This window comes from Rhizophagus irregularis, chromosome 1 (genome assembly GCF_026210795.1).
Source record: "Rhizophagus irregularis chromosome 1, complete sequence".
Classification (NCBI taxonomy): domain Eukaryota; kingdom Fungi; phylum Glomeromycota; class Glomeromycetes; order Glomerales; family Glomeraceae; genus Rhizophagus; species Rhizophagus irregularis.
In genome coordinates this window covers 770567-792146 of record NC_089429.1, presented here as the reverse complement: position 1 = coordinate 792146, position 21580 = coordinate 770567, and the positions used below count along the sequence as shown (strand labels likewise).

At 26.2% G+C, this 21580-nt stretch overlaps 5 protein-coding genes across 5 annotated transcripts; 1 reads left to right on the top strand and 4 right to left on the bottom strand.

Annotated features, from left to right (window-relative positions):
- Positions 1-478: 478 nt before the first annotated feature.
- OCT59_000136 (uncharacterized protein) lies at positions 479-1083 on the bottom strand (the record flags this gene model as incomplete). Its single annotated transcript, XM_066138618.1, has 2 exons — positions 479-950; positions 1010-1083. 2 exons carry the CDS (start codon positions 1081-1083, stop codon positions 479-481), a joined length of 546 nt encoding a protein of 181 aa, XP_065988097.1.
- Positions 1084-3900: 2817 nt separating this feature from the next.
- OCT59_000135 (uncharacterized protein) lies at positions 3901-5586 on the bottom strand (the record flags this gene model as incomplete). Its single annotated transcript, XM_025325951.1, has 1 exon — positions 3901-5586. One exon carries the CDS (start codon positions 5584-5586, stop codon positions 3901-3903), a length of 1686 nt encoding a protein of 561 aa, XP_025178697.1.
- Positions 5587-9487: 3901 nt separating this feature from the next.
- On the bottom strand, positions 9488-12040 carry OCT59_000134 (uncharacterized protein; the record flags this gene model as incomplete). Its single annotated transcript, XM_066138617.1, has 1 exon — positions 9488-12040. One exon carries the CDS (start codon positions 12038-12040, stop codon positions 9488-9490), a length of 2553 nt encoding a protein of 850 aa, XP_065988096.1.
- Positions 12041-13798: 1758 nt separating this feature from the next.
- OCT59_000133 (uncharacterized protein) lies at positions 13799-14932 on the top strand (the record flags this gene model as incomplete). The annotated part of the gene is made up of 1 exon (XM_025329127.2): positions 13799-14932. The coding sequence occupies one exon, from the start codon at positions 13799-13801 to the stop codon at positions 14930-14932; it is 1134 nt and encodes a 377-aa protein (XP_025178699.1).
- Positions 14933-19956: 5024 nt separating this feature from the next.
- On the bottom strand, positions 19957-20793 carry OCT59_000132 (uncharacterized protein; the record flags this gene model as incomplete). Its single annotated transcript, XM_066138616.1, has 4 exons — positions 19957-20120; positions 20301-20420; positions 20480-20579; positions 20779-20793. The coding sequence occupies 4 exons, from the start codon at positions 20791-20793 to the stop codon at positions 19957-19959; spliced, it is 399 nt and encodes a 132-aa protein (XP_065988095.1).
- Between the last annotated feature and the right edge of the window lie 787 nt (positions 20794-21580).

The following is a 21580-nucleotide window of genomic DNA, read 5'->3' as shown; positions in this document are numbered from 1 at the left end:
ATATTATTAAAAAAATGGTAAATTCTATTTTTTCACATTAGTATTTATAATATAGAAGCCATGATAAAATAATTAATAACTTAATGTCTGAAATTTTATTTGCGTATTTTTGCAGGATTTTCAATATCAGGTGTCAATTATGCGTACTACTCATATAAAAAGTCTCTGCGTACAGCTCATAGTAAAAAAATTTTTCGCCACCTGACCCCTATATATATATTTCTGGGTCCTTAAACTATACTAAAACTAGACTATTAATACTATATACTATATACTAAAAACGATTTAATTACTATAAATTATACAAATCCGGTCTATGCACATAACCCCACGTTTCTTGAAAAGGCCTATTAATAAGTAAGCTATTACCAACTAAGTTTTCTATTATAATTTCTTTTTTTAATTTTTTTTATTTATCATTTTCATATTTTTTTGTTTATTTTCATTTCATTATTTGCTGTACTTTCCTCGTCTTCATTTATCGGCAAAATTGAACGTTGCGTTTTTTATCCAACTTGGTTATACTTTTACTTTTTTCTATTTCATTAATTTTATTGCATCTATCTAACCAAATTTCTTGTCTCACTTTTAAATAGAACTTTCCCCAAACTTCCTCTATTATCCGTCGCTCGCTTTTATCATTACATATTTTGTAAAGCCCATCATTAAATAGTTCCCTAGTCACTTCACGACTTCTCTTTTGATTACCTAGTATTAGTATTGTTGATGGTGCCATCATAAATGTAACTATCTCTTTTGCCAATGTTCTTATAATTTTGTAATTAACCTCTTCTTCCGGTGTATTATATTTATTTTCTATTTCAATCAACGTGTCAATTAGAACATCATATTCTGATTTACTATTTTCACTACAACTCCATATGTGTTCCCAACTCTCCACTTCTTTTTCGCATCTTGCACAAATATCAGTTATCACATGATTACATTGTCTATCATACAAAATTTCATAGGTCGGCAATATTTTTAAAAATCCTTAATTTTGTACGACCTTAACGCGTTGTCGTCGACGTCAGTAAATCTTTTATTATTTCCAGTTCCCCTTTGAAGAAAGTCAAAAGCCATTTTCCAATTAATCTCTTGGTGCTCATTTCTATAGAAAATGTCTTCTAAATAATGACACGTCAGAATACTTGATTTATACTTGATTTGATTGAATTTTTTGAGATAATTTCTATAATCTCCATATATGATGTTTTTATTCCATCTTAACGTATATATGTTAAAATCTAATTGCATCAATTCAAGTTTAATTCCTACTTCCTTATTGCTAAATGCACTTAGGTTGTTTCCTTCATCGTTTTCTTTCTTTAACTCTTCCCATTCTATCAAACAACTTTTTTCTCGTATTAGATAGCCTAAAAATTCAAGCTCTCGATGATTTGATTTTTCCTACTGCTATCTTCGTTAATAAAATCAGTTATTAAATCTATTAACAATTTTCCCGTTTTTATCTTAACACAAGCTAATGTTTTAACTATTATTATCATTAATAATATCCCATGTAAGTTGGCCTTCGTGTTATCTATTTCTCTAATACACATTTCCACACTAAACAACTCATTGTTCTTTTCCCCTTCTAAGCTATTAGGTTTAATTATGTCATATTTAAGCTGATATCTTTCTTTTTATTATTCCAATGGCACGTGTCTTTCTTTATTTTTGTTCTAATTTCAAACGTTAAGAATTCATCTTCTGCAATAAAGAAAGAAGTAAATAAATTTACCATTGTACGGTGTTATATTTATATTGGTTAACGTTGCTTCGTGACGTTAACCAGTATTTGTGACGTTAACCAATATAAATAAATACAACACCGTCTATATTATTTTACAGCTAATGAATAAACTATCGATATTCGCAAATAATATTAATATTGTATGCAAGTAAACTATTAATATCTATATTGAAAATATGAAAATATCGGTCAAATAAAATCTGTATGATCCTATAAGGCCGTGCGATAATAAATAGTTATTGGATGGGGGAATAGAGATGTCGTCATATCGGTCGAAGACCGATATTCGTCGGTCATTAGGAATACTGCGGTGACCAATAGAAACTAATACTACTAATACTGGATCATAAAAAAAAATAACTCTATGTAAAGATCATCCAATTTTAAATTTAATGAATGATTTATAAGATATTGGAGTTATAAAACATTATAAATTCTACACATAAAAAAAACTCTTAATTATATTTATTCGTCATATTACATAATATTAACATTTAATATTATTACTATGATCGATTAGCATGTGTTTAAATTGGTTTAATAACGTCACTTCGTGACGTTAGCCAATACCGTACAAGATGCTCAACAGTCGACGACCATCCAAAAAATGGTAGCCGGATTATTTTGCCGGTTCTTTAGTGTTAGGGTTAGGATTAGGGTTGGGATTAGGGTACCCTAACGTTTCTTTAATTTTATAATTATTCTGAGTACTTGGAAAATTTTTTATACGTAAAGTACTAAATGTCACGTATTATTTATCACCTCTCGATAATATATGTAACCCGGCAAATTAGAACCGGCTACCATTTTTTGGAGGCGACGCTAGGGTGGTTCTCAACAGTCCTACAAGTCCGTCTCGGTCTTAGACCGGACCGTGGTATTTTTTTTTTTTAGGACCGGTCCTAGCTCCTAGGACAGATCCTTATAATTAAATTTTTATATTTACTAAATAAATTGTATAACTATTGATCAACACTTGCAAAAAAATATAAAGACCGACTGGTTTTAGTACCAAAACCTGTCGTTTTTATTAAAAAACTTTTTTTCATCTAGTTTTGGAGATATTAAAGTAAACCTTGACGCTCCGAACCTAAAAATATAAATATTTTTATGGGTAGAAAAAAAAGACCGATCGGTCCTTAAAAAGACCGCGATCCCGCCGTTTTGCTTCACGTGGTGCGAAACCGAAAGACTTATGCTAAGACGGACCGGTCCGTCTTTTTGGGTGTAGGACCGTGGTCTTTTAGGACCGTTAAGCATCTTTAGATGGTACCCAAGAAAATAAACGCAAACGATGGGAAAGTTCCAAGCCGTTATATGTAATCTGATGTAATCTGCCCAAACATATACAAGGGCAACGGTTATGGTACATTTTAGCCAATTTTATGTCAGAAGTTCCAAAATTATTCGCACGTACAGCCAAGGAAGAGCGGAAGTTGATCACATATTTCGAAACTTATAGTATAAGACGCTGAAATAACTTATTAAAATACAGTCAACTCTGGATATAACGAACCCTCTGTTCCAGGAGGTTTGGTTCGGTATAAAGTGAATTCGTTATATAATATACCGAACTAGTTTTCTTTATAGGTAATTTGGGCCAAATTTATAATGCTGGCCAGAATTATAATTTCGTTTAACATAAATTTTCGAAAAAGTTACTAGTAATTCTGGCCAGCACTATAAATTTAGCCCGGACTAATGTAGGAGGTTATTCAGTACTAGTACGAATTTGAAAATCAGTACAGTACGGTTCAGTACCGTACTGGCTTTATAATAATTATAGATCATAGTATACTTATAATCATTAAAATGGGTTTGATGCTACCGCAGATACGTCCAGTGAACTCCAGTCTAGTTAGGCTTCTTTAAATTATGTCTCATAAAAACATGTTTGTTTTTAAGCGATCTCTAAAAATTAACATAATATTAAAATATAAAAAATAATACTCTGGTAGTACTATTCGTATTATCACCGTAATCATTGTAAATTAAATCCGACGGCGGATATTGCGTAAAAGTATCGTAATTGATAGTGCATAAAAATTTCAATTTTTATTTATAATTAATATCATATTTTATTTATTTATAAATTAAAACAAAAAGGAAGAAAAATAAAAAATCTCTAATTTACAATTTATAAATTAATATGTTTCTTCTATATATTTATACCAATTAATATTTAAATCATCATATTTTTGAACTTTAATATTATAAGATTCAAATTTTTTCACTTGATCTTTCAATAAATATAATTCTAAACCAATAAGATCATCTCTAAAAGCCAAATATTTAACCTTTCTCTTTTTCATAATAAATTTTTCTATATAATATAAAATATCTTGATCAACTACTTTAGTTTTATTTCTAATAACTAATTTCTTAATTTTTTCAACAAAATTATTTTGTGAATTATTTAAAAATATTTTGTTTCTAATAACTAATTTTTTAATAAAAGTATTTTGAAAATTATCTAAAAAAATTTTAAAATCATTTGTATTTATAGATAAAGATAATTTTAAATATTCTAATTTTGAAGGTAATATTTGACCTAATTCTTTTAATACAATTGAACTTAATCTTATATCAACATTAGGAATGAAATGAAATTCTATAGAAAGATAATTAAGATTTTGACCAGAATTTTTAATTAAATCAAAAGAAGGAAAAATATATTCTGGTGTATAAAAATATGAAAAATCAAAAAAATTGATTTTTTTACAATATGATAAAATTTTTTCAACCAATTGTTTACTAGTATTAGGTTGATTATCTATAATAAAAGTTCTAAAACCTATATTTTCTAAATAATTTTTTGATTTTTGTAATAATAATTGTAATAATTTAATATCTATACTTTTAATTAAATATAAAGATCTTAATTTAAATGGTTTACTAGTAATATTAATAATTTGTTGAATAAAATTATAATTTAAAGAATGACAATAAAGTATATGAATAGATTCTAAACAATTTAATTGTTCAAAAACTTCTTTTAATATATTTATATCTTTAAAATCTGTTCCATAAAATATGATTTTTTTTAAAGTATTTGAACAATTAAAATTTTTTAATGATAATAATGAATGATATAAAGGAAAACTATTATATTTAAATAATATTGTTTTAAGACTTTGTTGAGAATTAATTATACATGATGAAAAATTTTCATTTAATCTATGATCACTAAATTGAAAATGTAAAGTTGAAATTGATTTACAATTTAAACTAAATAATGAAATTATTGAATCAATTTTTGGTAAATCTGAAATTCCTTCAAGTTTTAAATTTTTAATATTATAAATGAAATTTGGATTTTTTAAAATTAATTCAGATGCATCATTTAAATAATCATGATGAACATAGGCAATTACAAAAGTATGTAAATCTGCTCCATTTTCAATAAATATTTTAAATAATGATTTATAAATTAATCTTGTTGAATCTGAAGGACATGTATATTTTATAGAACAATTATTAAGAGCTGCAACCCATGATTCAATAGAATAATCTATTTGAATATTTAAACTTTTAATGTAACTAGGATAATTAAATAAAGTATTTGAAGAAAATAATTTTTTATCAATTCCGTAATTATTTAATTTTATTTTATCATCATCATTTAAATTATATAAATAAATTTTAATAAAATCATAATTTTCAGTAGGAATTGAAAATGGATCCTCCCATAATATTGGAATCGCTATACGACAAAATAATCTATTAACTAAAATGCATGAATATAAGGTTGAAAAATCATTTCGAAAATATTCGATAATTTCATTTGTTAATTCAGGTATATCCCCAGAAAATATTTTTGAACATGCCATATTTAAAAGGAAAGTAAAAAGAAAAAAAGTAAAAGAAAGGGAAATAGGAAAAAAAGAAGAATGGCGTTCTATAATTGACTATATACGGATGTGTCGATCATTGGTCATATGGGAACACAAAATTGTGTTCGTATATGCATTATTATTATAATAATGAATACAATGAAAAATGATGATTTATTTATATGACGTGAAACTTGTACTTTTATATATAGATCCAAAGAAATACCAATATTAGTAAGATTCGGAGTTAGTGCCGGTCATTGTTATAAAATTCAGGCTGGTACTATGCAAAAAGAGAAGATCTACCAATTTTGATTAGTAAAGTTTTTTATATTATATTTATGCGTTTACAAATATAGTCCGGGCAATTACCAAATTGGAAAGTTTCTAAACTTTCAATTGGTGAAAACTTTCGTTTATTAATTATCTATTTAACAAAAAGCCTTTTTCATAAACATAAGAAAAATAAACATTACATATTTATTAAATAATTTAAAATTTATTTCAAACTTGGTAATTGCCTAGACTTAAACATTTGAAGTACAAATACGCATATATACGTAATTTTTTTTGAAAAAATTTTCGTTTAATTTTTTATGCATTTTTTTTTTCTAATTAATTTTGGGATAAAAATGCACAGTATGTTCTAAAAAAAATCAAGTGAAACGTTAATTGTCACTTACGTACAGTAAATGAATGGATAAAGAATCATTATCTTCTTTGCCACCCCTTTCTTTATACATGGAGAACGTTTATGTTAGAGATAGGTTTATTTTAATTCTTAAAATGAAAACGTGCATATTTTATATTTTTCGCAATCATATGTCACTACCTTTAGCAGCAAGATTAACACGGTTTGACATAAACCACAATGTTGTAAGAAAGGCTAATTTTGTGTTGTGAAACATTGTAAACATTAAACAGGAATTACATTTGTAAATTTGTGAACGAAAGTTCTCAAGAATTTCAAGGATTAGTAGCATCAGCCTGAGCCCTGAGGAGATGTTTAACATTTCTTAATGTAATAATAACCAATCAGAAATCTCCTTTTAAATATGGAGGTTACATTGAAATTTGGTTTTGAATTAACGTCCCCGTCAAAGAGATTAATGTAGCACAGCATCTTCGAGTTGATCATCCTTAAATTCGTCTCAATATTTTTATAGATACTTTTAAAGTATAATAGATCTATATCCAAGAAAGTTTTATGACTTCTCATACTGAATGAGCAATAAACTTTTCCTTTACGTCGTTTGATTTTCAACTGTTTGTAAACATAAACAAACAAATTGGAAATCTCGGGTTTATTTAATAATATTTTCGACTTAGCCCTGTGTGACCTAGGAGTCGTACAAAATGTCGACAGCAGTCACAAGTATGAGATCAACCTTCATCGGGTACTCAATGGTATCTGGACTTTTCGGCAAAGTCCATTTCACCGAAACCCATTTCGCCGAAGGGATATTTCATCGAAGGGATATTCGCCAAAAGGACGTCTCTCCGATCACCCGCAGTGTTCGGCAAATGACTTGAAATGAGTCATTTGTCATTTGTCATTATTTGTCATTTGAAATTAAATGACCAGTCATTTAAGTCATTTGAATATTTTGAAAGTTTTTATTGATAATCTTATTTAACATAAAGTAAAGAAACAAAGTATAAAAAAAAAATCTTGTATTATCTATGTAACAAAAAATTTTTTCATAGGTGGCAAAATATTTTCATATCACGTGATTTATAATTTATATTTAACGAAAAATTTTAACCATTTTTCGTTCGCTTTTCCAAATAATTTACTAATTTGGCAATTTCTTGCCCTAACAATCAACTCGAATTTACTGACCAGCCAAATGGGTCATACTGAGGCTTCTTCTAAGTTCTAACATTTCTGTATAATTAGCAGTCTTGTATCCATATAAATTTTATTTAACATTTTAAATCCCATTAATTTTCACATTTACTTGATTTATTTTAGCATTATAATTTTAAAGTAAATAAATTATGCAATCGTTTATATAATGAAAACTAGTATAATTATAAACTAAAATTAAAAAATTATGCTATATAGAAAAAAATGTAAAATACAGGTCAAAAAATTCGGACTATTTGCTTTTTAAAATTTGATGCCATAAATACATTTTAATGTAATTTTTTATTGGTTTGCTTCTAAATTTGTATGGAGTGGCGAAGAATAATACCGTAACAACAAATTTAAGTCAATCTAATGATATTATATATAATAGTTATGCAAAAATGATTTATGAAAAAAAAAAATTTAAAGAATTGTTCGCTTAGTATTTTTCACAAATCACGTGATTACGCAAATTTCGCAAATGACCAAATGACAAATGCCAAATGATTTATGATTATGAAAAGGATTAGGCAAATCCTTTGAATCATTTCCGAACACTGTTTCACCGAAACTCCCATTTCGCCGTGCCGAAGCCATTTTATCGAATAAACATTTCACCAAATGGACATTTCGTCGAATGGACATTTGTCGAAAAATTGTTTATTTCATTTGGTTATTTTATTAGTTGTTTTTATACTAAATACATAAAAGAAATGTTTTCTAGAAAAATTTTTGAATTAGCTGATTTTTACTAAATTTATCTCGTTGTTATAATATATTAATAGTCTTTTTCTTTACTTACTTTTTCGTGAATGTTTTCAGGAAAATAAAGTTATTTATTTATTTCTTAATAATTAATATCAGTTATTTGAATGTTAAAGTGATAATATCCTGGAAAAAAAAATTCTCTAAAAATAATTTAATTTTTATTTTCATTGCGCGATGAAAATTTTTTATTAAAATTAAAATGTTAATCGCTACCATTTTCGGCGAAATGGAATGGACGATTCGATAAAATGCACTTTCGGTGAAACGTACTTTCGGTGAAACGTACTTTCGGCGAAACGTCCTTTCGGCGAAACGTCTTCGGTGAAACGTCTTCGGTGAAATATCACTTCGGTGAAATGACATCGGAGAAATGAGTTTCGGTGAGGTGGATTTCGGCGAAATGTACGTAACCTTCTTCAATAGAATCCTTACACATATATATATGTATCGAATTAGATTTACCATTCAAAAAGATTTAAGTTACAGGAAAATTATACATTTTTTAATAATTTTAATTTACTTTTCTTATTAGTTTTAAATTTTGTTAATTTTACAATTAATTGGCCTCTTCGTCACAGTATTAAAAATACAATGTTTACAATAATGTCGTAAACTTAAAGTGAAAGATCGTCAGTATTAGAAATACTGTACAATGAGTTGAATGGGTTCTGGTTCTGTTTCATCGACAAATAATTTTACCGTCAATCATTTTCACTGACAATTATCACTCGTCGACAGACGTTTCACCGACAATCATTTCATTTAAATGACAGGATTCATTTACTGACTGTCACTCTTAATCCAACTTATCCTAACCTTACTCTAACCCTAATTCTAACCCTAATATATCCCTAATTTCCTTACCTCTACGATGAGATGATTGTCGGCAAACATTTGTCTGTGAAATGACCCTGTCAGTTGGTGATTGTTGGTGAAACGAATGCGACTCGTTTAATGAATTTAACGAACGTGCATATTTGGCGTCATATTTTAGTGGAACAATATTTAGCTATTGTGAAAATATTTAAATCGTATAATAGGGACGTAATTACGTATTATATATATTATATACCAAGTGCTAGTTTCAACGTAAATATGGTGTTCTTTCAATTACGATAAACCAAATTCAAGGTCGCACAAAAAAAAGAAAGTCGATAGAAGTTTTTTAAAATCTTTTATTTATTTATTAAAACATGACTTTTTCTACATAACATTTTACTACTAAAACATGAAAAAAATCTACTAATAACATAACATTATACTATGAAAAAAAATCCACTAATATGTCTCTTTTACATGTTTATAACTATTATAAGTATCTAAATCATCATAACTTTGAATTTTAATATTATATAATTCAAATTTTTTAACATAATCTTTTAATAAAAATAAATCTCTCCCTTCAATAAAATCTTCTTTAAAAGCTAAATATTTAACCTTTTTAAATTTAATAATATAATCATCTATTAAAGATAAAAAATCATCAAAATTTCCTAATAATTTAATTTTATTTCTAATAAGAAATTTTTTAATAAAAGTATTTTGAGAATTTAATAAAAAAATTTTAAAATCATTTATATTAATAATTAAAGATAATTTTAAATATTCTAATTTAATAGGTAATAATTGACCTAATTCTTTTAATAAAATTGAACTAATTTTATTTGAATTTAAATTTAAATCAAAAAATTCTATAAAAAGATAATTAAGATTTTGATCAAGAATTTTAATTAAATTTAAAGCGGAATAAATATTATCTTGATTATCAAATTCTGGTAAATCAAAAAATTTGATATTTTTACAATATTTTATAATTAATTCAAGTAAATGTTTTTTTGATTCATCTTTTGATATAGTACCAAGACCAAAATTTTCTAAATAATTACCAGATTTTTGTAATAAAGAATTAAAAGAATTTAATTTAATAATTTTATCTAAAAATAATGATCTTAATTTAAAAGGTCCAATCATTTTAATAATTTGTTTAATAAAAGAATTTATAAATTGACAATAAAGTATATGAATTGATTCTAAAACTTTTAATTGTTCAAATACTTCTTTTATAATTATAATATTTTTAAAATTAACATTAAAAAATGTTATAGTTTTTAAATTATTTGAATAATAAAAATTTTTTAATGATAATAAAGAAGTATTTAAAGAAAAAGTATTATGAACGAAAAATATTCTTTTAATATTTTTTTGTGAATTAATTATACGGGAAGAAAATTTTTCAATTAAAATATTATTATTACGAAATTGAAATTGAAGGTAAAGTGATGAAATTGAATCACAATTTGATGATAAAAATGTTATAAAAGAATCAATTTTTGATAAATTTGATGTACCTTTATTATAAAAGGCAAGTTTTAAATTTTTAATAGAACGAATAAATTTTGGATTTTCTAATATTAAATCATAAATGTTATTAAAATATTTATATTCTTTAATTCTCATTAAGAATACTTCAAAAGTATGTAATTTCGCTTCGTGTTTAATAAATAATTTAAATAATAATTTATAAATTAATCCTTTTTTTCCATTTTTAAAAAGTGAAGTAATATTTTGAGGTAATGGTTGAGTTGGTGAAAATGATTGAAGTGATTGAAGTGAATGAGTTGATTGAGTTAGATGAGTAGAATGAGTTGATTGAGTCGGTTGAATAGATTGAGTTTGTTGAGTAAATTGAGTTGATTGAGTTGGTTGAATAGATTGAGTTGATTGAGTTGGTTGAATAGATTGAGTTGATTGAGTTGGTTGAGTAGATTGAGATGATTGAGTTGATTGGGCGGTCTGAAATGACCGCAATGATTGGGTCGATTGGACAGTCTGAAATGACCGCAACGATTGAGTCGATCGAACGTCCTGAAATGATCGTAATGATTGAGCTGATTGGACGTCCTGAAATGACCGCAATGATTGGGCTGATTGAGACCTTAACGATTGAGTCGATTGGACGTCCTGCAACGATTGAGTTGATTGGACATCCTGAAATGACCGCAACGATTGGTCCTGCAACGATCGAGTTGATTTGATGTCCTGAAATGATCGCAACGATTGGTCCTGCAACGATCGAGTTGATTTGATGTCCTGAAATGACCGCAACGATTGGTCCTGCAACGATCGAGTTGATTGAACGTCGTCCTGAAATGATCTCAACGATGAAGTTGATTGAACATCGTCCTTAAATAATCGTAAAGATTGAACGTCATCATGAAATGATTGTAATGATCGCTGAATGGCTTGATCTGATTGATCTGATTGATTTGATTGATTTGATTGAAATGATTGCGTTGATCCAGTAGAATTTATTAAATTTGTGATAGGAGGTAAATTAAAATCAGATCTACGAATAAAATTTAAATTAACATCAAATTCAGGTATAGTATAATCTATATCATTAAGAAAAGGTTTATAATATAAAGTTGTAGTAAATATAGGAGGTAATAAATTTTTATTTTGATTACGTTTAAAAGCTAAAATCCATTTTTCAATAGAATAAACAATTTTACAAGTATTTAAATTTTTTATAAAATTAGGATAATTAAATAATAAAGTATTTAAATTAAATGAATTATTAATTTTAATACCATAATCTTTTAATTTTTCTTTATCTTTATCATCTAAATATTGTAAATAAATTTCAATAAAATTACAATTTTTGGTAAAAGTAGAAAATGGATCTTCCCATAATAAAGGTATTGCTAAACGACACCATAATCTATTAACCAAAATACATGAACTTAAAGTTTTATAATCATTATGAAGATATTGTATAATTTCATATACTAATTCTGGTAAATCACTAAAAACTGATTTTGAACATGCCATAATTTAAAAGTAAAAAAAAGGGGGGGAGGGGAAGGAGGGGAAATAAAAGAGAAGGGAATAGAGAAGGAAAAAAAAAATCCGGGGGATGATCATCTCATTTTTAAAAGCCCGTTCGTCATGTAGATCATTATTTGATCATGTGGATATGCATCTAATGATAAATTCTTGAAACTAAGAATAATTAAGGTAATTTATAACCACATTCATCGGTAACACATTGTGTGTACGATTAGAATCGTTTTGCTTTGTTTGCTTTGTTTGCTTTGTAACCTTAATTTTTTTGCATCGAAGAATCAAAAATGGATATATCTATTAGAATATAGTAATTGACTAATTTGTATGATTAATTTAAAACAATTATTTATTTATTTCTTTGTCTCTTTGTCTACATAATATTAATGTATCTGGTATAAAGAAAAAAAAATTGTCAATTGATAACAAATTAAGCCAAAAAGATCGTAATTGGTGAATGCCCTTTGTACGACTTTTGAAAAAAAAACAAAAAAACAATCATACGAGCATACGAGCTTGTAACCATTTTTGGAATTCCGAACATACAAAAAAAAAAAATTATGGCTTTGAAAAGTTATTTCGGACCTTATCCGATATATTTTGAAAAAAGTTTTTCTATTATTCGTTTATTATTTAATGGTAATACAAATAATTATTCGATGTAACAGTTTTTTAAATGAAAAAAAAAAAATAAAAAAATAAGGGAAATTTTTAATTATTTTTTTGCCACATTTTTTTTTATTTTTCACGTGCAGTTTCAATGATCATATGATCATATAGTTAATGATAGTCATGAAATAAGTCCTATTGGAGTTTTAACCATGTATGTAAACGGGCGTACAACAAGTACAGTATGTATCTACAGTGATTCAAGAATTTTGGCTGATCAATTAGAAATTTTTAAAATGAACTTTTCTTACTTTTCTTTCACTAATTGGATGCTCGTGAAATTATATATCTAAAACAAGTATACTGAAAATGTGATAACTTTTTCAATAATTTTATTTTTTATTTTTAATTTTTAGAATGAGAATATAAGAAATTAGAACGTTTTAAATACTTTTGATTTTCGTGTAACAAATTTTTATGTAACTAATAATGTGATGCATGGAAGAAGAAGAAGAAAAAACAAAAACAAAAACAATAATAATAATAATAACGAAAAAAAAAGTTAAAATTTTTGTCAGAATAATATTTATATTATAAAAAAAAAAGAATTTATTTGCGATACTTGGAATTTTAATTATGTATATTTCACATTCCTTAACATATGATTATCATGTCATTTTTTTAAAATTATTTCATGTAACTTGATGATCACATCGATCTGTTAATCTTCAATGAAAAGAATTGATGTAATTTATGTAAATCAAGAAAATCTTATAAGCTTGTTTATCAAATTTTATATTAATGAAATAAAAATAAGGAGAATGAAATTAATTTTTCTTATTCTATAAAAGAATTATAAAAGAAAAAAAAATCACTCATACGTATATATAGATTCCCACTTTTCTTCCTTTAATGAAATATAAAAGTTTGTTATGAATTATAATCGTTATATTACATTCATTTTATTCTTTAACGTACATTATTATCATTTTTGATTCTTAAAAAACTTTTCTTTCTCTCCTCTTTTCCGTGAAGATGGTATTTACTCTTTGAAAGGGTAATTGATAATAGTAATAGTAGTATTAGTATTACGATTTACGAGGTGCATTTACAAATAATAATAATAATAATAATATAATGAATTTATTACGAAGAGACTATGGTGATGTCAACCAACAATATACTACTAATTTACCCTCCGAAAGTACCGAATATATGAAAATACACTTCTCAATAATTATTTCAGTATTTGTTTTTATAACTATAATAGGAGCAATATTATACATGTATCGTAGAAAATTAAAAAAAATAAAATCACTTACAAAAAATCTTAATCACTCTACAAGCATCTCTCACCCAACAAATACTGATGAAGGAATATTTTCATTAGATTATTATACAAATAATTATGCTAGTAGTTATAGTGATAATAAGTCCTCTATTTATCCTTCGGATGCTAGTAGTTATGATGATAATAAGTCTTCCGTTTATCCTTCGGATAAAATAATAATTTCTCAACTTGATCCTGTACATGAAAATGAAAAAGAAAATGAAAATGAAAATGAACCTGAACTTAAATCTTCCGAATCTCCTGTTTCAACTATATCAAAGGGAAATAGAAATTATTTTGTATATGCTAAAAGTGGTAAAGTTAAAAACGATATTAACTCTTTGATTCTATCTGAAAAAAATAATAAAAAATCAAATAATTTTAGTAGTAGTATTAGACGAAGTAAAAAAAAATCTAAAGTTAACTTTAGTCAAATATTATCATCAATAATTTCCCCTTCCGATACTATTTATGACGATGAAAAAGCTGATATTTTGGCTAATACCACTACAAGTCCTGTTTCCTCTCTTCCATCAAATAAATGTATACAACCAAAGGAAATTCTACATGGTTCTCAAATGACGGAAATTCATTTAATTCGTCAATATTCTGATGCCTCCGATGCTACTATTACTACTGTTACTTCCGACGCTACCGACTTTTCCGATGCTACTATTACTATTGATGATAATCCTATATTAGAAATGATCAAAGAAGGTGACTTGGAAATGACTAAAGAAGGTTATTTGGAGATGACTAAAGAGGGTGATTTGGAAATGATCAAAGGGGTTGATCTTAATAATAAGATAATAATTACTGAAACGAAAGAAGTGGTTCTTGATATGTTACCAGTTAACGAAAATGATAATGATTCAAATCTCAAATATTCTCATTCGAGAGAGTCTGATATTGTTAACAAATATTTTTATATGGCTTCATAAAATTATAATTTAATTTTAATTTAATTTAAATTTATTATTCATTAATTTATTCATAATATTTATTATTCTTGATATAATTAGTACTATAATATTATGTATATTAAGTATTTAGAACTTCTAATATTGGACTTATTCTTGTGGTAAGTAGAATAAAATCTTCACCTTTTTTATTTTTTGCTTCGACATTTTTAATAAGTAAACTTTCATAAATTTAAATGATCGTAAGTATTTCGATACATTTCGATCTAAATACTTAATAAAGTCACGTGATCATAAAGAAGGCAAGGCGGATTTAAATATTAAATATGATCCACAATTTTATTCTATACGATTGATTTTTACTATAATATCTTATCTCACTTTCTTTTCATTACAGTATTATATATTTTCATTTCGTGCTAAATATGCCACACTTCTCACGTGACCTACGTGGCTCATTAAAAAAAATCACATATCCACCCACATATCCCGAAACTTTTAAATACCATAACAACTTAAACTCAAAGTATCATATTTTTTAACGAACAAACCAATTTCTTGCATATTTATGAAAATTAACATTATAACAAATTTTTCAATATACAGTACATATCGCTTCTCTTAGAATAAATCCTCGCGAATATTATCATTATGAAAATTGAGTCAAGGTGACCGTATGATATCACAATATCCATGTTTATTGTAATTACCGAGAAGCTGATCATAACACACATATAACATTACAGATGAGTTAACGGCATTTATAAGATACAATATTTTGATATACCCTATAAAAAATTTTATCCGTGATTTCTGTAAAAACTCCGTAAAAATGAGCCTTTCATGGATCCATTCACGGAAAATAATTCGATAAATTCCGCGATATAAGGTTATTCATTCCGGAAATATGAGCCTTTTACGGAAAAAAGATGGAATATAAAAAACGGATTGACTTTTTTTACGGAGGATGCAAGAACATGCAAGAATATACTCTTTTATCGAATAATGATTTTCGAATAATATATAATAAAAAAGAAATATTATTCTTAATGCAAGTATCTTCTAAGTAAGAAATTAACCAAAAAAGACGATGAAATCCCGAAAAAAAATAATTTGTGAGGCCAACTTCATATTACGATGAATAATATAATTGACGCAACATCATTTGTCGACTGTGTCGACTTTGAAAAGTTAAGTAAGCTTTTTTATTTTATTTATCTATTAATTAAAAATTCTATTTTATTGGATAAATAATGAATTATTGTACGTATCATATCCTGAAAATTTCAAATAAATATAATTAATGTTGAGTTATAAATTATAATATTGTTATTTCGAATTTTTCGAATTTTCAAGTAGTAATTATTAATGTATCTTGTTGGCCAGATAAATTTATTCGTCACATTTATAAAATATAAATATCGTCACCCGAAAACTGAAGAGCAACAAATGAATCTTTCGCCTTTTTGGCATCATGAAATAAAGGATATTTCCAGGATAATAATCGAACGCTTATCAAGTAACGAACATCAAAGGCGTGAAATTTAGCGATTGTCAACCTGTTATAATATAGAGTCTTCGGACATTAATCATCGATAGAAACAATACAACTGAGAAAACACATATAAACGTTGATACCAGAAAATGAATATCATTGTGACTGCTGTTTTACAGATAAGTCGATGAATAAATGCATTTAGATATACGTAAGTATTAGAACACGGAATTAGTTGGTAAAAGCAACGATCAACTCACGAAAGTACGACCAAGGTACTCTTATTTTTCTTGGACGATGATAACCATGATAAATAACTTTGGCAACAAATACTCGATTACACAATAGATTAATTTTTATTTTTCTATAAGATAATGACGATATAAGATAATGACGACAATTAAAAAATTTTTTTCTATCCTAACACCCAATTATCCTAATTAGAAGATAATACATTTCTTTTACAAAATTAATAAATTGAATAGATGAATTAATAAAACCTAAGACCTGAATAAGTCTTCATTTATCCAATTGCTTGTCCAAGTTGCATCCCTAGAAATAAAAACAAGAAATGAAACGTAAAAAACATTTTTTAATCAATTAAAAAAAAAAAAATACCAAATACACCTTCCCTTTCTAATTATCTTTAAAGTCTAACTTGCACAAAAATCTGGCATTCCTAGAAAGAACAAGAAATGAAACGTTAGAAATGGTCCTATAAATTCAAATAAATAAAATAAATAAATAAACACACGCCTCTCCTTCATAATTTACCTTTAAAAGTACGGTTTGTACAAGAAACTTTGCGTCCCTAGAATAAAAAAGAAACGAAACGTTAAAACGTTTTTTTAAAGTCAAATAAATAAAAAAAAAAATTGACATGTTTCCTAATCTTAGTTATATAAATAATATGGAGTCCCTTGAAAAAAAAACAAGCAATAAAACGTTATAAATGTTTCTTTAAAGTCAATTAATAAAAACACCTTTCTTGCTTTCCAATCCGTTCTAAGCCCAAGTTGAAAAGATATTACTGCGGTAAGTTATCCAATTGGTTTAATTCATTTAATTCTGTACTTGATATATCGATTACCCCTTTCATTTTTTTATTTTGTTTATGGAAATAAAATTTTAAACACCTAACTGTTATTACAGTTCGTAATAAAAAAATTTTCTTACTAATTTATTGTTTTCTCCTTATTTCATGCTACACACGATAACTTTAAATTGTATTCATATGATAGTGCTGAGCAATAATTGCTTTCTATAATACCTAATGCACAGTCGCCTTTTTAAAACATATAGAAATTGGATTCTGAAAATAGAATTTGATTTATCTGCCTGTTGTACCTATCGTGGGAATATTCATATTAGCAATGTTATTGTAAGACTCATCGAGTTGTCGATTATTCAGATGCGCTGATTATTCACATGATTATGATAACCCTAATAAAAATTAAATCTTGATCTTAATAAAATCTTATCTGCAAAAGGCGAACTATCGTAATAAACATACTCCTTAGTGATTCTTTCCATAAATGTATTTATTTTAAACGAAAATTAATGGATTTATTGGAATTGGAGTGTTTAAATGGTGCTATGTTTCCATATTAAATGTTATTTTCTTTTTTTTTTTAAAAAAAAAAAGCTCGATAAGATTAGGACAATCCCATCAGGAAATTTTTTTCACCTAGTATCCACATGGAAATCCACATCGGAAATATGTGGAAATCTGAATAGTTCTAATATTTTCCAAATACCCCTGTGACAAAAAAGTGAAACGCGTGGTATTTTCGGCGTAGATCCACAAATTCCACAAAATTCAATGTAGGATATATGAAATTCCACATGTTCCCGATACAAACCTATGTGGAATTATGTGAACCGACATTTCCTGATGTAATACTCAAAAAATCAGAATATCGAAATTTTTCAATTTTTAGTCAACAATCACGTGTAAATGAAAAATTTTCATTTTCACAAGTATAAATCATTAAATAATTTCAATTGTCACTATAAATAATAATAATGATAATAATTAAATTTTAATAAATTCAAAACCTTAATATAAGTACTTATGAGAGCACAAAAAAATATAATAATAATTAAGGTATTAAAATTAACCACCAATCCTTTTTCTTAGTGACCAGTAATATTAACTTGAAAAGGTTTTATACCACGAATTGCAAATGTCAACGTATATTATAATTCCTAGAATTTAATTACATCATTTATTTTCGAAAACTTACGGTATTCGTATTTTTTGTATATAATTAAAATTTGCGGATACTTTCTACGGATCCAACCTCTATGTTAAAGTGATAATATCCTGAAAAAAAAGATCAAAATAATTTTTATTGCGCGATGAATATTTTTTTAAAAATGTTAATCGCTACCATTTTTGGCAAAATATTCATTCGAATTCAGCGAAATGGACGATTCGCCGAAATGGATTCGATAAAATACACTTTCAGTGAAACGTCCTTTCAGCGAAACATTTCTTCTGTGAAACATCTCTTCAGTGAAATGGTTTCAGCGAAATGGGTTTCGGTACAATCAATTTCGGCGAAATGTACCGTAACCTATAATATTCATTTGAATATCATTGTTATTTTCTTTGAGTCAATTAAAATGTACAGTATCATTAAATATTTTATTAAATTAGTAGAAAATAATCATGTATTTGGAAAATTTTTTTCTAGCGAATACTTAATAAATTAAGCTATGGCTGTGTTATTGAACGATCACACTGTACTACAAGAAGAATTTTTCGTTGAAAAAAACAATAAAATATTCATTCACAAATTGCGCCAAAAAAAAATAAGAGACATTTGATCTTAAAGAATGAAAAAAAAAGTTAACGATGCATTATTTTAATAAAAGAAGTTTAGTGAACATCAGCACATACATGTACGCTTAGTATTGTATATTTATGTGGTCATAAGTATTCCAAAACATTATGCTCAAAATACTTTTCTAATCAAAAAGAGAAAAGTCAAAACGATAGTATAATGTTTCATTGAATGAATAAATACAGCCTTTCTCACAAAATCCACACGTCAAGTGATTCTGAAAAATTGCCTAAAAAGAATAAAAATTCATTAGTTACTGTTTTGCTAAAATAAATAAAGTGATTAAAAAATACACCCCGTATAAGGACACTGAATAAACCACCTAAAAAAGAGAACTGAAAAAATGAAACTTTAGTAAATATTTTGTCAAAGAATAATTAAAAAAAATAACCCCACCCCTCCTATCAAATTCCTACGCGTTGTCACCCCGCTGCTGCCATGTATGTATTTTTGTTAAATTCGTATGCGGTCTTGAGGTTTTGAGTTTTAAATTGTCTAAATAATAAATTACTGACTGTACGAAAGGATAATCTTTCAAACGTTTTTAATCCACGATCAAAAGTTCAAGAGTTCAAGGTAAAACCTGAATTTCATTGAGAGAAAACTGTTGCGTAAAAGTTGCTTTGCGGTTGAAGTCCATTATGATATCCGAAATTATGAAATACCGCTCATCTTCTTTTCGCGAGTACTTAATACCGGGATCAATATTTATCACCACCGCTAACACTTTCATTTTTCCTCTCACCTTCCACATCACCTTGTCGCCTTGGAGGATATCGTAGCGATGTTATCTTTTCATTATTACCACTACTCAAGTTTGAACTTACGCCATTATTCTTGTTACTGATACCTCCGTTACCGTGATCTGAACCATAAGATCTTCGGTTTTGATGATTCATGATCGTATTTAATTAAAGTAATTAGCATATTAATACTTAAAATTAATATATTTTGTAGTATATAATATATATAATAAATTTGTAAATATTTTTATTTAATAAATGAATAAGTTCTAATATATATGTTGTATATGGTTTCTGAATACCGGCGGAAATCGGATCTTGGCCAGCATTACGAAATCCTAGTCCGGTACTATGCTTTAATTCTGACCAAAATCCCGTATCCACATATGTGGATTCGGAATCCACATAGATTCCGTTTCCACCTACAACATATATATATATATATGAAAAGAATTATTTAAATTACAAATTAAGAAACTACCCAATACTCTAATAATCTTAGTGTTTAAATAATTCCAAATAAAATAATAATTGATCGATATTCCTATCAATAAAATTTGTAAAAATAGTTTAAAATCCGTCTAAAAAAAAATAAATAAATTAATAAATAAAAAAATTTTATTATTTTATTATATTATTAATAATATTAAAGAATAGACGAACCATCAGGAATTTCAAATTCATCTTGTTCCTTTGAATGAAGCTTTGGATTATTATATACTTCATCTTCATCTATTAATTTATTATCTAAAAAAGGTGCCCAAAAAATGTTTTGCTTACCTTCATTATTGACATTTTGTGTTAGCACTGTTTTTTTATTATAATCATTTTGATTATCTGTGATTATTAAAATTATTAAAACAAATCAAATTTAATAAAATGTTATTTTATTATTAAATTAAATTAGAATTAATTTATTAAATTTTTACTTTGAACTTATCCGCAATTTTTTAAATACTTTGGATAATTTTTCGCTAATATCTAAAATTTAAAATATCAATTAGTAAATTTTTATATAATATTCATTTTATTCTTTTTTAAAATTAATAATAAATTACCTTTGATAATACTACTTATTTTTGATGTATTCCAATTACTTGATTTGCCAAAATCATCAACTAAAAATAAAAACATTTATTAGTAAGCGATGTAAATATTTAATTTAACTTTAATAAAAAAAATCATATTTATTAATAGCATATCATAGTAAACCATATGATTTTAGTATTCCTTATAATAGTAAGTAATTATTAAAGATTTTATAAATAAAGCAAAAAAAAATCAATTTTATATTACCTTCTTGTTCTTTTGTTATTTCACAAATTAGAAAAGATGATATTATTAAAAATAGAAACGAAAATATTAAATGGCAAATAATTATTAAAATAATTACCTTCAGTAGGTCATGAGACTAAAATGACTCATATGTAACGTTTCGTTACATAGTTCAATTTTTAATTTTATTTTTATATAATTTTGGGAAATAATTAATTTTATTGGTTTAATTTTGAGTGATATGAAAAACACATTTATGGAATAATTACTTAGAATTACGTTGGCAGAAGTTAAAGATTTTTACAAA